General features: G+C 55.1%; 1 protein-coding gene across 1 annotated transcript; it reads right to left on the minus strand.

Moving 5' to 3' along the window:
- Nucleotides 1-5046: 5046 nt before the first annotated feature.
- On the minus strand, nucleotides 5047-15359 carry NCKIPSD (NCK interacting protein with SH3 domain). The gene is made up of 13 exons (XM_029918622.1): nucleotides 15189-15359; nucleotides 12560-12669; nucleotides 12120-12324; nucleotides 11869-11959; nucleotides 11171-11661; nucleotides 9743-9913; nucleotides 9501-9587; nucleotides 9271-9409; nucleotides 9110-9190; nucleotides 8831-8959; nucleotides 8642-8734; nucleotides 8338-8510; nucleotides 5047-5939 (listed from the first exon to the last, which is right to left on the minus strand). The coding sequence occupies exons 1-13, from the start codon at nucleotides 15357-15359 to the stop codon at nucleotides 5736-5738; spliced, it is 2145 nt and encodes a 714-aa protein (XP_029774482.1). The 3' UTR covers nucleotides 5047-5735.
- Nucleotides 15360-15476: the final 117 nt, after the last annotated feature.

The raw sequence follows: 15476 nt of genomic DNA on the forward strand, positions 1-15476 counted from the left end.
CCCTGAGGAGGTGCCTCAGCCAACTTGGCGATCTGGAACGGCTTCCTGCTGGAGAAAATGCTTGAGCAGAGCCTCAATAACCAAGAGGCAGTCTGCAGCTGCAAGGGAAGGAGGAGCCATCCTAGGTCTTGGAGGCTAAGTGGGCACATGTGCAGAGGGGTAAAGGAACCGTGGCCGAGGAAAATCGAGCTCTGCTGTCTTCATTAGGGCTAGCAGTGGCTTCAGCTGATGCTCCTGGAAGAGAGCAAGACCTAGACCTCTCCTTAATACCCTTGACTCACGGTGTAACTGCGGTGGCCAGCCCTGTCACTCCCTAATGTTCCTGCCTTCACTGTTGTCTTCTCTTTGTGGCTGCTGTACCCTAGAGGTCTCCCTCTCCCCATGTGCGCTCACTTCTGTGCCCCCCCCCTCCACCCCCACCCCGACCCCAATCCAGCTGCAGCTTCTAATGTCCCTGGTAAAGACAGAAACCAAGTATTGATGATAGTTCTTCCCTTCAACTCCAGACTTGCCCCTACCTCCTAGGAACACAGCAAAATCCCTACCTGGTTCATCCTGTCTCTTCTTTTCATCTCTAAATTAGAAGGTCCACCCAGGGCTGAGAAACCTGGGTTTGAGGCTACTGTGGGGCAGATGGAGAGCAGTCCAGGAGACCAGAGGGCAAAGGCTTGGCAGAAACTACTCTTTTTTTTTTTTGATGTTTTATTTATTTTTGAGAGACAGAGACAGCACAAGCAGGGGAGGGTCAGAGAGAGAGGGAGACAGAATCTGAAGCAAGTTCCAGGCTCTGAGTTAGCCATCAGCACAGAGCCCGACACGGAGCTCGAACCCACAAACCGGGAGATCATGACCTGAGCTGAATCCAGACACTCAACCGACTGAGCCACCCAGGCGCCCCGAAACTACTCTTTAGGACATCTCTGCCTCTCTCTCCCTGCCTTTTTTCCTTCTACTCTGTGTTAGTCCCCTACTTCCTCCCAGTCAGGTACCTTGCTGGGTGAGTAGGCTAACCCATCCAGCTCAATTATCCAACAGTTCTTTGATCTCATTGAGATCTTCAATCCAGCATTCTTCACCTCCTCATTGCCTTACCTTTACTATTAAGCTTTCTAGAACCCAGTGTTGTAACAGCTCACCTGTCCTGCTTTTCTTAGACAAACATGCTGGGCTAAAATCTAACCCCACTAAAATAGACTATTCGTGTATGCCTCACCTCTGGTGCAGCAGAACATTACTGGAGAAAAACATTTTACATTCATGACCAAAAATCTCAATATTATATTGGAGGAAATAGCCAGTGCTGTAAGGCAGGAAAAATAAAAAGTTATGAAGATTGGAAAGGAAAAAGTAAAACATAAACACAGGTGATAGGATTGTATATGTAAAAATTTTTAAAGAACCTATAGGTAAGTTATTAGAGTGACTTTAGCAGAGACATTGAATACAAGATCAATGTATAAAAATCAGTTGTGAAGCACCTGACTGGCTCAGTCGGTGGAGCATACAACTCTTGGTCTTGGGGTTGAGAGCTTAAGCCCCACATTGGGTATAAAGATTACCTAAAAATAAAGTCTCTGGAATTCCTGGGCGGTTCAGTTGGTTAAGCATCCAACTTTGGCTCAGGTCATGATCTCGCAGTCTATGAGTTTGAGCCCTGCTTCAGGTTCTGTGCTGACAGCTCAGAGTCTGGAGCCTGCTTTGGATTCTGTGTCTCCCTTTCTCTCTGCCCCTCTCCCACTTGCTCTCCCTCTTAAAAATATAAAAAATAAACATTAAAAAAATAAAATATTCATATAAATAAATTAGTTGTAATTTCTATATATCAGCAATAGCTTAAAAATTTTAAATATGCCATTTACAAGAGCATCAAGTAACAAAATGCCAGGAATGATGCTAATGAAAATAGTGCAACAGGGTGTCTGGGTGTCTCAGTCAGTTGCATGGCTGACTCTTGACTTCCACTCATGTCATGATCTTACAGTTTGTGCAATGAGGTGAGATGTGAACAGGCACTTCACAAATGATCCAAAGAGCCAGTAAATGAATGAATAAGTGCTCAATCTCTTTAGCCATCAGGGAAATGCAAATTTAAAAATAAATACTACTATGGGGTACCAGAATGACTGAAAATAAACAAAAAGAAATGGCTGATAATATCAAGTTTTCGGAAGGAGATGGAGGAGCATACACTGGTACAGCTATTTTGTAAAACAGTTTGGAGCATCGGCTTGTGACCCTGCAGTTCCACTTGTGAGAAGATACTCCCCTGTATGATGCATATGTGCAGCAAAAAGACCCAGGAACAATGTCCCTGACACTTCATAATTGACAACAACTGGAAACCTAAAGGTCATCAGCAGTGAATAAATAAATGAGGGCATAGCCCGTACAACATTGGGGGTGACCAAACCTGAACCACATACTACAACATAGACAAATCTCAGAAATTTAATGGTGAATGAAGAAGCCAGACAGACAGGTTTATACTGTATGGTTCCATTTATGTGAAGTTCAAAAACAGGCAAAGCTGATCTGTAATTACCTCTAGGGAGGTCTGAGGAGGAAGAGGGAGTCAGTGATTAAGAGGGGGCACAAAGGGGCACCTGAACGGCTCAGTCGGTTAAAGTGTCCAGCTCTTGATTTCAGCTTGGGTCATGATCTCCCAGTTTGTGGGATTGAGCCCCACATTGGGCTCTGCACTGACAGTGTGAAGCCTTCTTGGGATTCTCTCTCTGCCGCTCCCCTTGTGCTCTGTCTGTCTCTCTCTCAAACATGAAAAATATTAATTTTTTTTCACATTTAATTTTGAGAGACATAGAACATGAGAAGGGGAGGGGCGGGGGGGGGGCACAGAATCTGAAGCAGGCTCCAGGCTCTGAGCTGTCAGCACAGAGCCCAACATGGGGCTTGAACTCATGGACTGTGAGATCATGACCTGAGCCAAAGTCAGACGCTTAATGGACTGACCCACCCAGGTGCCCCCATGAAAAAATTTTTTTAAAGAAGGGGCACACAGTGGGCTTTAGGGACCAGTGATATTCTATTTCTTGACTTGGGTGGTGGTTAGATCAGCATATTCTGTCATCATTCATTCAGCTCTATTCTTTGTATAGTGTATTTTTCATGGTTGTATTATTCATTCATAAAAACAAGGAAAAAATGGGGTGCTTGGTTGGCTCAGTCTGAAGAGCATGTGACTCTTGGTCTTGGTCATGAGTTTTAAAAGAGAAAAAGAAAACATTGTTTTCAACTACTTGGAGCCTCTGTATCTTTGGGGGACTGAACAGGCATGTGATTTGCCCACTCCCTTACTCTGGAGTCGCCTGATGTGTGTGTGTCCATAGTGCACGGCCCACAGGCATGGTGCCGACACCAGCAGGTACTCATTTCTACACCGGAGGTCAGCCCAAGCCCCCATCCCTCATTGCCCCTCCACATTTCTTGAGTTTTTCCTCAGCCCCACTCAAACACCCACTGGAGGGGCTTAGTCATCTCTCTACCCCTTGTTTTACCTCACCACACCCCACACTTACCATCCTCCAAAGCAGACAAAAGGGTGTTCACTCAAAGTTTCCTCACTGAGGAATTCTCTGGCTAATCATATTTCCCTCCATGGTTCTAATTTTGGGTTGTGAGGGCACCATTGAGGTATCTGCTGCGGGGGTCCTGGAGTCCTGAACCTTCTCCATGTACTTGTTTGCTGCCAGAGGCCAATATGTAACTTTGCCAATTGGGGCTCTTACATCCCTTACAAACATGTGCCAGGGCCTCTTGGACAACCATGTGGAAACTGGCAGGGCCTTCTGACCCTCATGCCATGGGGCTGTACTTTGCTCATTATAGGTGCGAGCCACAGGCACAGATGGCACGGGACAGCCCTACCCTACCAAGGTCTGTGTGTGCATCACAACCCCGACAGAGCAAGGCACAGGAGTTGTCAAATGTTCTGCCTCATCCTCCTGGGGACCTGTGCTTTTCACTCAATTACACTCTCTTGGGAGGACAGTCGTGGTTCTCTGCTCTCAGCATTCCAGTGAGGAAGAAGTCATGACTGGAAGTCAGCGTCATTGACTCTGGATGTGAAAGGCAAGGTAGAATGGCTCTGGGATGAAAAGAGTGACCAGACTGTGTCACACAGCCCCTCTTCAGGTCCAGCAGGAGAGCCTGTGTGTTCAGTTAAGCCTCCTGTGCTTGGTTCCCTGTCAAATATTCCTGCCTCGGCTTCCTGGGGACTTGTTTCCAGGGGACCCCACCTCTAGCCCCAGCCTCTTTGTGCTTCTTGCTGGATTAGATGGTCGGTGTTGAGAAAATAATGTAACAGCCCTCTGTCTTCAGCACCCCAATTATAAAGGAAAAATCATGACTGGAGGTCATGGTTTCAGGAATTCTGGACATATGGAAGGATCTTATGAGGATATCGTCCTGGGTAAAAAAAAAAAAAGGGGAACTGATGAAAACCACTTCTGACTGGTGTCTGTCTGCGGGTTCTTGATTCTCCTCCCCCATTTATGGCGAGAGCCTTTAACTTGGGAGCCCACAAGGAAAATGAAGTTTTTGCCGAATGGCCCCTAATTCTCAATCAGTAGTGTCAAAAGAACCCCACGGTTGTCAAGATACTCTCCTTGCCCTACAGTTATGGCCAAATCTCTGCTGAGGCTGCAAAATGAGGGGCTCTTGTTGGACCCACTGACAAATGAGAAAGGGAACAGAGTGAGGCAGGGCCTCAGCAGGCAGGGAGGCTGGGGTTGGGCCTGCTTCATTTGAGAGCAGCTATGAAGGAGAGGCTTTCAACGGGGGAGAGTCGGCATCCAAAGCAAAGAAAGATGGAAGTGAAGTCTGGGAGGGCACTCGGCTTGGCTGTGGCCCAGAAGTGGGAACTCAGGGGGAGAAGCTGGAACAGGGCTCAAGGGACTTTGATGGACAGGCCTATCAGGGACCACCCCCTCCTTACACTGGAGAGGTCAGGGCAAGGATGTGACAAGGTCCTGAGGCCCCAGTGCCCCTGCCCGTCTTCTCCCACAACCCAGGATCATACAGGGGAGCCCGTTTCCGGATGCCTGTGATTTATTTCCAAAGGTGAGCTGCAGCACACAGGAAAATACACATGGCTTTTCAGTCTACGTTTTTACAGAGAAAATAGATTCTGTCATTGGCTTTCTGAGTGCCATCACCCTATTCTGTGAGTCTCCAGAATAGATGGCCTGTCTCTAAGATTCCGCTTTCAAAGCAGGAGCTTGGCCAAGACCCCTGGGGGTGGGGAACAAGGGAAAGCGACCCCCACGGGGAAGGGAAGCACATGAGAAGCACTCACTGCAAAGCTAAGGCAAAGAACAGCTGGCGGAAGGTGCCTCCCATCACCCCAAGCACATGGCTTGCTGAGGCCCAGGACCCAGACGAGGCAGAACAGGGATGGCGGCTCTGGCCCAGCCCGGAGCAGCAGCAGGACTCTGAGTGTGCATTTGTGCTGGGGGGAGGGGGCATGCTGAAGAGGCAGCCTACCAGGAGATGGAGGGGCTTTAGCTCACACAGGCCCTGTGCTCCAGCATAGCTCCCAGAACGTGGTCCCCAATCCCACACTTGGCCCCTGACATTGGCTCTACTTCCGGTGGGGGGCCCTGCTCAGGCCCCTTCCACTGCCATCTCCCCCACACTGTCTGTGCAAACATTCTTAGGGCCAAGCCTCCGTGTTCCCTGCACCCTGACCAGGGCTGCAGGGAAGGGAGGGAAGGAAGGTGCTAGCTGGGGTCCTCGCCCAGCACCGGGAACTCCTTGCACATCTCTCGGACAATCATGCGGTCCATCTGACTCTGGGGTGAGGCCTCCTCTTCAGTCAGGATTCGGCGCAGTGTGGCCTGCAGGTCAGGCAGCCGGTGGCGGTGCTGCAGGTAGGGCGTGGTGCGGATCACTGCATGCATCAGGGAGAGGTACTCTACGCGAAGCTGTGGGAGGAGCAGGGGGGCAGGTGAGCTCAAGGACCCCGGGGAGGCAGCGCGACCACCACCAGACAGGACCAGGTGCCATGTGGACCCCAGTGCGGACCGCCTCACAACACTGAAGATCAGAGCTGCATCCCAAGCACCCACGATGTGCCTGGCACATGAACTGGCCTTCAACAGTGGCTGAGTAAGTGAATGAATGGGCCATACCAGACACGGGCGTCCCAGAACATGGCCAGCCCCCAGGAGTCCTGGCCCAGAGAGGTGGCAAAGGGAAACTGCCAGTTCCACCTTCCCAAAGCTGAAGGCTTTCTCATGTTCTTTCTCTGACTAAAGAGCACAGCCGTCCAACTAAATGCACAGCTGTCTTCTGGGATACCCCTGTCTCGGCACACCTCACATTCAACCTTCCACACGTGCCCGGAGTCCAGCTTTAACACCCCCTCCCGTCGTCCCCAGCTGCTCCTTTTCCTCACAGGACCCCCAATCCACTGACACGATCCCAGCACTTTTCCTCTGCCTGCCCCCCTCATCATCCCTCATTTCCCTCCTTAACTATGGCTAGAGGACTCAGTACCTTCTCTAGGCAGCGCCACCCTGTAACTCCCAAGCCTGGTGAGACCACAGTGCCTGCAAATCACTTCCCAGGGTCTAAGCCCCAGATCGCCACAGAGCCGAGTGCAGGTCTCTGCTTCCTTCCCTGCCACAGGCCTCAGACAGTCGCGCAGCTCTGCCTGGGCTCCTGTCACTTTTCTCTATGTTCACACGCCCTTAAGGACCACGGCCCACCTCCTCTTGGCTTTCTAGACCTAAAGTGCCTGGACAGCTGGCTTTGTGCTTCATGGAGAAAAGAAGCGTTCAGAAAGCCCTCGTCTTCCCCTCACAGCACCCACATCTTACCTGTCTCTGTCAGAATGACCTGTCCTGGCCCCTTTTGGGGAGAGGGGTGCCCCTCCACAGCCCTGGGCCCTCTCTCACTGCCTGATCTACTTGACATCTGCGGTGGCGCACTCTCCCGAACATGTCAGCCATTTCTTGATGCTTACTAGATCATTCCCTCTGGCCTGCACCAGCATCTCCTAACTTTAAAACACTTCCTGATGATCCCATATCTCCCTCAGGCGGACCCCCTCTGTTCTGCTCCCTTCACAGAAAAACCACAGGGGCTGTCTCCAGCTTCCAGTTCCCCCTCATTCCCTTCCAACTTCAAATTCTCTCTTAAAAATTCCATTCTTGTATCATAGATAAGCTGCTATATAACGATTGCCACTTCAGATAGCTGTGAAATTAGGTGACGAACTAGTTGTTACTTAACCTTCTAATTTCTGTATAAGTCTAATTACATGAAATAGAAGTTGGGGTTTTGATTTTTTACTTCGCTTTTCTGTTTGGAGTGTCATTGTAACTACTGTATTGTAAATGATGGAAAATAATTGCATATGTTAAAAAAAATAGTGTTATATTAAAAAAAAATTCCATTCTTTTTCTCTCCACTCCACAGATGCTGCTTGTTAGTCACTTGGGGACTCTAAGGGGCAATTCCAGTGACCAATTCACAGCCTCCATCTTACTCAGGCTCTTAACTGTGGAGGTTTCTCAGCTCCCTCCTCCTCCAAACCTTGCTTTGGGCTCCTCCCTACATCTCCTCACTGTGTCCTGGGCTGAGACCTGAGCCTCCCTCTGACCCCTTCGCCTCGCACTCTTGGCGGCGGCCCTGAAACAGGCTTCCCATCACATCGGTGCATGGGCAACTCTAGTGTGTCTTTCCAGTCCTCCCAACTCGCCTCCACTGCCCCCAAATGTGCTCTGTGCCTGGATGCCTAACAGATATCTTGTCAAACTTGACACATCAAAACGCAACTCCATTTCCCCCTCAAAGACTGTTTCCCCACTTCAGCAATCACACTGCATCCATGTGGTTGCTCAATACAAGTCCAGCGGCAAATCCTGGGATCCATTTCCAATACCTGCAAGCCTGACTTCTTCCCAGGCGGCCACGGCCTCTCCCCGCCCACCTGGGCTGCTTCCTCACAAGCCTCCTGCCTCCCCTGGGCTCTCCTACAGTCTACACTCTGCTCGGGGTGTCCGTCAGATCACCTCCCCTCTTCTGAGATCACAAGCTCCTGCTGCAGCCTCTGAGGCCTTGTGTAAGTCCCCCCTTCTCCCGCCTGACCCCACTGCCCGCTCCACCCCAGCTCTGTCCACACAGCCTGGCCCAGACCAGCTCACCAGGGCCTCCTCTGGGCCTGGGCACACCTGCCATGGCTTACTGAGTGGCCTCCCCAGTGGCCTGGCTCCAAGCTGTGCCCCATCCCCAGTCTCTGTCCAGTGTCCTGTCTCCCGTGCATTTTGTTTTAGTTTCTACACAGCTCCCATCCCCACCGCAGCCACCTCCTGGCACCTTGTCTCCGGGTGACAGGTCTGCAATGTGGCGCACGGTAATGTCGATGAGTGCCATCATGTCTGTGTGGTAGAAGATGGCAGCCGTGATGGGGCTGGCGAACACGTCCTGCAGGAACTTGAGGATGGAGTGTGGTGGCTGCGGCTCATGCTTGAAGATGCGCACGGGGTCATCTAGGAGGCAGGGAGAAGAGAGGAAGGATCAGGGCGGTCACTGTGGGAGGGCCAGAGCAACTGCAAGGAGCTATGGGGGTCATGGAGTCACAGGACATCGAAGCGGCACCACCAGATTCCTGCACCCTCACCCCCTCTGTTCAGGAGCAGCAGAAGCTTCTCGGAGAAGATCTTGACGTTGGAGTGTTTGCTCAGGGCGGTCATGATGACGTTCTGGTCAGGGGCTGAGGGAGGATATGGGTGTAGGTAAATCAAGCACAGGTGCTTAGCTGGGAGAGCCCCCAGCTGGTCAGCCACCTCCTCCCAGGCCCCATTCCCACCTGGCAGGTGCAAGTTGAGAGCCAGAAGCAGGTTCATGCAGAGATCGGGCAGCTGCTCTGTGGTGTCCAGGGGCAGCCCATCCTCAACGATGCTCAGTAGGAACTGGGCAAAGGGCGTGCCCAGGTGCTCTGGGAGAGGGGTGCACAGAGTCAACCCTCCCCAACTCTGCACACCAACCAGCACCCTGGGTCTCTGTGAGCCCTGGGGATGCCTGATCCCTGTCAGCTAGGGACTGTGGGGCTCCCAGCAGTCAGCTGGTCGGCGGCCTGCCCACTTACCATAGTGTGCGTAGGGCACTGCCTCCCCCATGGAGAAGACCATGGCCAGGATGAGGGCGGAGTAACAGAGTTTCTGGTGATCTGCGGGGCAAGGCAGGCGGTAAGAGCCCCTACAGATGGTGGGAACCCCCCAGACGGCAGGAAGCTCCCCCTCGCCTCACCCTGCGTGTCTGTCTGCATGTCCCGTGCCAGCTCCACAGGCAGCACAGACGACACGAGTGTGGAGATGATGGCTGCATCCAGGCTGCACATGGCACCAAAGCACTTGAGGAGCAGCAGCCGCAGGGACACCCGGTGCTCCTGGTAGGAGACCCTGTGCGCTCAGTGCCTGGAACCCCCACCTCTACCCGGGTGCCTCCATGCCCCTGCCCCCCTCCCATCTTGCACACACCATTTGGTAGTAGGCCACCAAGGCCAGGACAGACTCGAACTCATTTCTCTTGCACATTTTCTTGCAAACTTCAGGGTCTGCGTCTGTCTGTGGAGAGGAGGAAGCAGGACAGAATCACTCAGTGTGAGCCACGTGGCCGCGCGTAAGTGAGCCGAGTAGACGCAGGGGAGGCTCCTGAGCACTGGAGGGGATGGTGCAGGGTCGGAGCCGGGGGAAGACACCCGTGGGCCCCCACCCCGCACCAGGATGTGCAGCAGCTCCTCCAGGTAGCAGCGGATGACCCCTTCATCCTCGTACAGGGCCCAGCTGCGCTGCTGGGCATCATCCTTGCGCCGAGCCAGGTCTGCGAAGATCACCTCCAGCCGCTGCTGGTCGTGGCAGACTTGCCCTGAGGGCAGGGCAGTGCTCAGGTCCTGGGGGGCGAGGGTGAGGAATGGCTCAGCACACTCCTTGCCTGTCACCATCTCTAGGAAGCACCCAAGCCTTAGAAGTCAACCCAGACCCTGAGGATATTATGGGTGTGAGGTCCAGGCCAGCCTTGGGGAAGGGTTCCCAGCCTCATCTCTCAGAGCTGCCCCTAGTCACTGTCCTCCCAGAACAGGCCAGGGGACCAGCTGCTGGTTCTCTTCCTTCCTCCCCTCTGCCCCACCCCGAGCTCCCACAAAGGGCCTGCTCCTGTGGCCCACACCTGAGCATCCAAGCTCCCAGGGGTGCCAGCTCAGTTCTATACCCCCTCTGCAAGTAAGTCCACTGCCTCCAGGCTTGATAACCTGCTGGGACCAGATTCTGCCACATCTGTGGGTGCCTTCCAATAACCTGCCCCTCAACCCAGCTCTGTAGAAACATCTTCCATGAGGAAAGCCACCGACTCTGCCACTACCTGAATGTGACGGAGATGCAACCCTCCAAATCCACACCAGGCCTTGTCATCTCCCCACGTTCCCTGTCTTCCAGCCTGGCAGCACCCGCTGTGCCCAGCACAGACAAGCCCACTGACCTGCTGCTCCCCCCACCCCACAACAGAGCTGCTGGGCCATGGGGCCCTGAGGAGGGACGTCGGGCCCATCTGGTCCCCGTATGGAGATGGCTCGCTGCCCTCCAATCCTGTTTCCTGACCAGTGCCCCAACCCTGGCAAAGGATCCCACCCACCCTGCGATGCCCACGCACCTGACTCACACCTGAGTCAGTACTGAGGCCTCTGTCACAGCTCTCGAAGCACCCACTCCTCTCCACTGCCAAGGCCAGCAAGGTACTGCCTTCTCTCATGCTCTACGTTCACTCCTCCCCTGCAGCCAGAGACGACTTTTGCCCACCCTCCTCTGGTCTCATCTGTCACCTGCCCTGGGTCTCACCTCTCCCACGCCACCTGTTCCCTCACTCCCTGTGTTACAGCCATGCTGGCCTTGTTCCACCTCCTCCTTCAAGCCAAGCTTGGGCCTGCCTTATGGCCTTGGTCCAGGCTGAGCCTCTGCCTGGGATGCTCTTCCTCCCTTTCTCCTTTAGAGATCAGCTCAAATGTCCCCCGCACCCAGCACAATGAAGGCCAGGCTAGAGCTCAATAAATACCTGTCGAGTCAAGACTGGACACAAGCGTGAGGGTGGGAATGGGGCAGGGGAGGCAGGGCGGCCCGAGGATGGGGAGGCCCCTGGCCCTGCCGCCCACCCTCACCTTGCCCTCTACCAGCGAGAGGAGGACCTGCTCCATGATAGGCGAGCTGGCCGGCACAGAGGCCTGGATGTGACCCACTACGACGCCAATGGCCACACGGCATAGCTCGTGGCTCAGGCCGGTGTTTCTCCGCACGAGCTCCATCAGCTCTGCCCCGATGGTCTTGGGCACAGCAGTCTCGGCCACCACCTTCTCCTCTGTGGTCCCCAGGTTCAGCGCACCCAGGGCCTCCAGCTCATCGGGGGCCGAGGTTGTATCAACTGCCACCTCCTCTGTAGGGGGCTCAGAAGCTGGCACCTTGGAGGGAGCCGGCTGAGTTTGGGACACAGTGGTGTGCGTGCCTCGGCGGGGCACAGGTGGGGGCGTGGGTGAGCAGCTGGGGCCCAGCTCAGATGAGCTAGAGCCGGTACAGAGCGTGTCAAGGGAGGTGCTGCTGACTGAGGAGCCGCTGGACACAGAACTGCCCCCGGAGGGCGTGGTGTTGCGGCCGCCTGTGGGCAGAGAGCGGATGCTGTGCTGGGACAGCCCCCTGGGTCCCCTACCCCTCCAGGGCCTGAGCCCCGCCCTCCCAATACAGGGCCTGGTTTCTCTGCTAGACCCACCCCTCCAAGCCCAGAGTCCCCAGCTTCCTGACACAGGCAGAGCAACCATTCCAAGCACACGGTGCTCCCCCAATTGCCCCAACCCCGCCTTCTCACCACTGCCTGAGGTCACCAGGGCCTCACGGTCTCGGCGCTTCACGGGTGGGGGTGGCGTGGTGGGTGCTGCTCGGCGAGGCTGTGGCGGGATCTGAGAGGACAGAAGTGGGATCTGGGAGGACAGGCTGCCATCTGGGGTACATGCCTAGCTAAGGCCCTGAGCTCTTGGCACAGGCCTGGACCCTTGGATCCTGTGGACCAAGCCTTAAGCTCCACCCACTTCCCTCCCCCAGGATGTCCTCCCCGAATACCTGGTAGAGGCCTCCATCTGCCCCGAGATACTCGGAACTAGGGAGGCTGTGTTGCCGCTCAAACCCAGCTCGACACGACCCATTGGGCTGCCTGGCAGCAGCGGCATCCAGATGATGGTCACTGGTGGATGGGGTCATAGCTGCAGGGCTGGAGGCTGAGGGGCCTCTGCGGGACAGGGTCTCTTTCCGGTGGTGGATCAGCTTCCTGATGGAGGGACAGGGAGATTACTGGATGAGTTCCCTTAAACTCCCAAGGTCCTTATGTGCTCCCCATGGGTCCTGCCCCCTCAAAGCCCAGGCTCCTGCCTCCTCCCTCATGCCCCACGCTACTCTGTGTTGCTTGCAGCTCTGCCTTCCACACCACCGAAGGACCCACGCCCAACTGTGCTCACTAGGGTAATGGGGTGGAGGGGTGCCCTACTCCCCTCACCCACACTCACTGAAGGACGCCGCGCTGCTCCAGGCTGTACTTGCCGCCATCCCGCATGGCCGCATTGTGCACAGCCTCAATGGCCCGGTCAATGGCTTGGAGGACATCTTGCTCCACGCCCTGTGGGGAGGGCAAGAGTGGGCAGTTAGACCTGGGGGCCAAGTGAGGGTACGGAGCCCAGACCCAGCCCAGGACGCAACGCAGGGCAGACAGAGGACCGTTACAGCTAAAGGCTGGAATGGTAGACATGAACACAGAAAGCTGAACTAGAATATGAAATAAGGTTCTCAAACTGTGTCACTTAGGGAACAGAGGTATGGGGCGGCCCCACGCTACTGCTTTACATATTGGGCCCCACTCAGGCCCCACACTGAGGCTCTCTGCTGTCTCTGAAAACCAAGGGTCTAGAGCAAAAACACAGCCCAGGGATCCCCGGTTTGAGGCCAGCAGTACATACCTAGTCTCTCCCCAGGTTTGACTCAGAGCCCAAACTGAAATGCCAAGCAGGGAGCCTCTAGTGCCTGGAACCCTTAACAAATCACTCTGGATCTTGCTGATCCTTCACAAAACCAAGGTCACACTCCAGAGCAGCCCTGTCCTCAGAGAGCCTTCTGCAGGCCTGGGATGGGCCTGAGGGACCAGCTGGGGATCGACCAAAGGGATCTCCTCTCTCCACCCCTGCTTTTAGCCCTCATCCCCCTCAGCTGTTCCAAGGAATCTTCCAGACCTGCCCTGGGAAGCGGCAGTTCTGTGTTTGTGGCAAAGGACGCACATGAGAGAGGGGCCTGGCCCCTGTCCCAGATTCTGTGCTGCAGACCCAACAACTCCAGGGTCCAATCTACCCAGCCTGCCTGGCATGGTGTGAAGAATAGGGGGTGGCAGCTGTGGGACCAGCCACTTTCACCCCTCCCCTGTCCACAATGGTCCATCGGCTACATGGAAGTCTCAGAACTGAGGTGACGTCACTCCAGAGAGGGTCTAAGAAGCTTTCCTGAGAGGGACAGGCAGATGGATGCAGAGGTCGGTAAAGCCCTCCAGGTAGCATGGAGTATTCCAGAATGCAGAAGGACAGCAGACAGAAAGAGGAACACAAAAAGAAATGCATACACATAGAAAATAAGGAAGAGATAGAATGAGAGAGAGGGAGGGAGAGGGAGAGAGAGAAATTCAGGCAGAGGGAGACAACGCAGAAAGAAATTGAGAGCTGGAGACAGAGAAAGGGAGAGAGTCGGAGAAAGGAGATCCAGGTGGAGAGTCAGAATAACAGACACAGACAGAGTTGGGGAGACTGAGGCAGAGGGAGGTATGCAGAAACTATGAGAGAAACTGTAGCCTCTCTGCTGTCTCCAAATACCAAGTCCCACTGGCCCTGGAGAGGAGCCTCACAGGCCCTTCAAGAAGAAGCCTCCAACAAGCCCCCAGCCCCAGAGAGGCTGGGTCTGACATGTTCACGCCAGAGCTGGCAGCTCTGCGTCCAGGGCCCCACTCATACCTCAGGCATTCCTGGATGGGAACAAGCTGAGGGTCCAGGGCCCATCCCCTCTGGCAAGACCAGATGACATCTCCAAATTTATCCTGTTATTTCTGTCCTGAACCGGGCTGGGACAGGATGTTTCCAAAAGGATAGGGACTAGGATGGGGCGGGGGTGTCTGGCACAGGCCAGGCCTGGAGGCTCCAGGCCCTCCTTTCCCCTGAGGTCAGAACAGACCAGCTGGAGACACTGCACCCCAGCCCCCACAGCAGGACTATTCTTGGGGAAACAGGAACTGGAGATGCAGCCTCCACTGGAAGGAAACAGGGTCATAGTCAGACCAGGGGAAGCCATGAAGAGATCTCACTTCCTCACAATGGGAGCAGCTCCCACCCCAGGCTGGGGACATAGAGGGATGGAGCTTTTCACCTTCAGAGAAAATTAATCTGTTAAGTCAGGGCCTGAAGGTGGCTTGTAATGGGGGGTGGGGAGAGTTGTGCCAAGGAGTGTCAGCAGGATCTGAGATCTTTGGTTCCAAGAGGGTTGGCATCAGTCTGAAGAAGAGCTTAGGGGGCGGCTGAGTACAAGAGGGTGAAAGACACTCAGGTCTCAAGGCTTGGCGGGTCATACAGGGGATAAGGGTATCATCTAGGCTCCAGGGCCTAGGGAATGAGGACACAGAGGATGGTGGGGAAACAGGTGGTGTCCAGGGTGGCCTGGGGTCTCAGTGGTAGAGGCAGTAGCTCCAGTTGGGGGTCTGAGGGGTTGGTCCAGGGGATCCAGGGAAAGGGCTAGTTATGAGTCTGGGGTCTCAGGGATCTGCGGAACTGGTCAGAATTCAGTGCTACTGGAGTCTTGAATTCTACTTAGATGGGGGTTCAGATAATGGGTCTCAATGGGTCTGGGATCCAAGGAGTCTCAAGTCCCAGAGTTAGGCTTGCAGGTCTAGAGTCCTCCGAGTTGGCTGTCAAGGGCCTGACCTTCTGTGGGGGTGCGGACTCCTAGGGTCCCTGTCCTCGTGGGTCTAGGGTCTCAGGGTCAGGTGCTCAAACTCCCTATCTGCGGGAAGTTTTGGCGGGCCCGGGGCTCCAGGGTCTGGTCCTGAGAGCCTGCGATGGGGCCCAGTCTAAGGACCGGGGAGGCCGGGCCGGGGAGGGGCACACTCACCTGCAGGCGGCGCAGGTAGGCGGGCGGCACGTAGCCCGTCTCGCCACTGCGCGCCCGTGCTGCCAGCCACCAGTGCGCGCTGCTGCGCTCCAGCACCAGGAAGGTCTCGCCCGCGGCGAACGCCAGCGCGTTGGGCTCCGCCGAGCGGAACGCGTAGAGCGCGCGATACATGGGACCGGGCCTGGCCGCGCCGGGGCAGTGGAGGCGGCGGGGGCTGCGGAACCAGGACGCCAGGCCCGGAGCACCGCGATCGCCCCGCCCCGTGACATACGACGCGTGCGCGCGCCC

Source organism: Suricata suricatta, chromosome 12, assembly GCF_006229205.1.
Source record: "Suricata suricatta isolate VVHF042 chromosome 12, meerkat_22Aug2017_6uvM2_HiC, whole genome shotgun sequence".
In the NCBI taxonomy this organism is placed as follows: Eukaryota; Metazoa; Chordata; class Mammalia; order Carnivora; family Herpestidae; genus Suricata; species Suricata suricatta.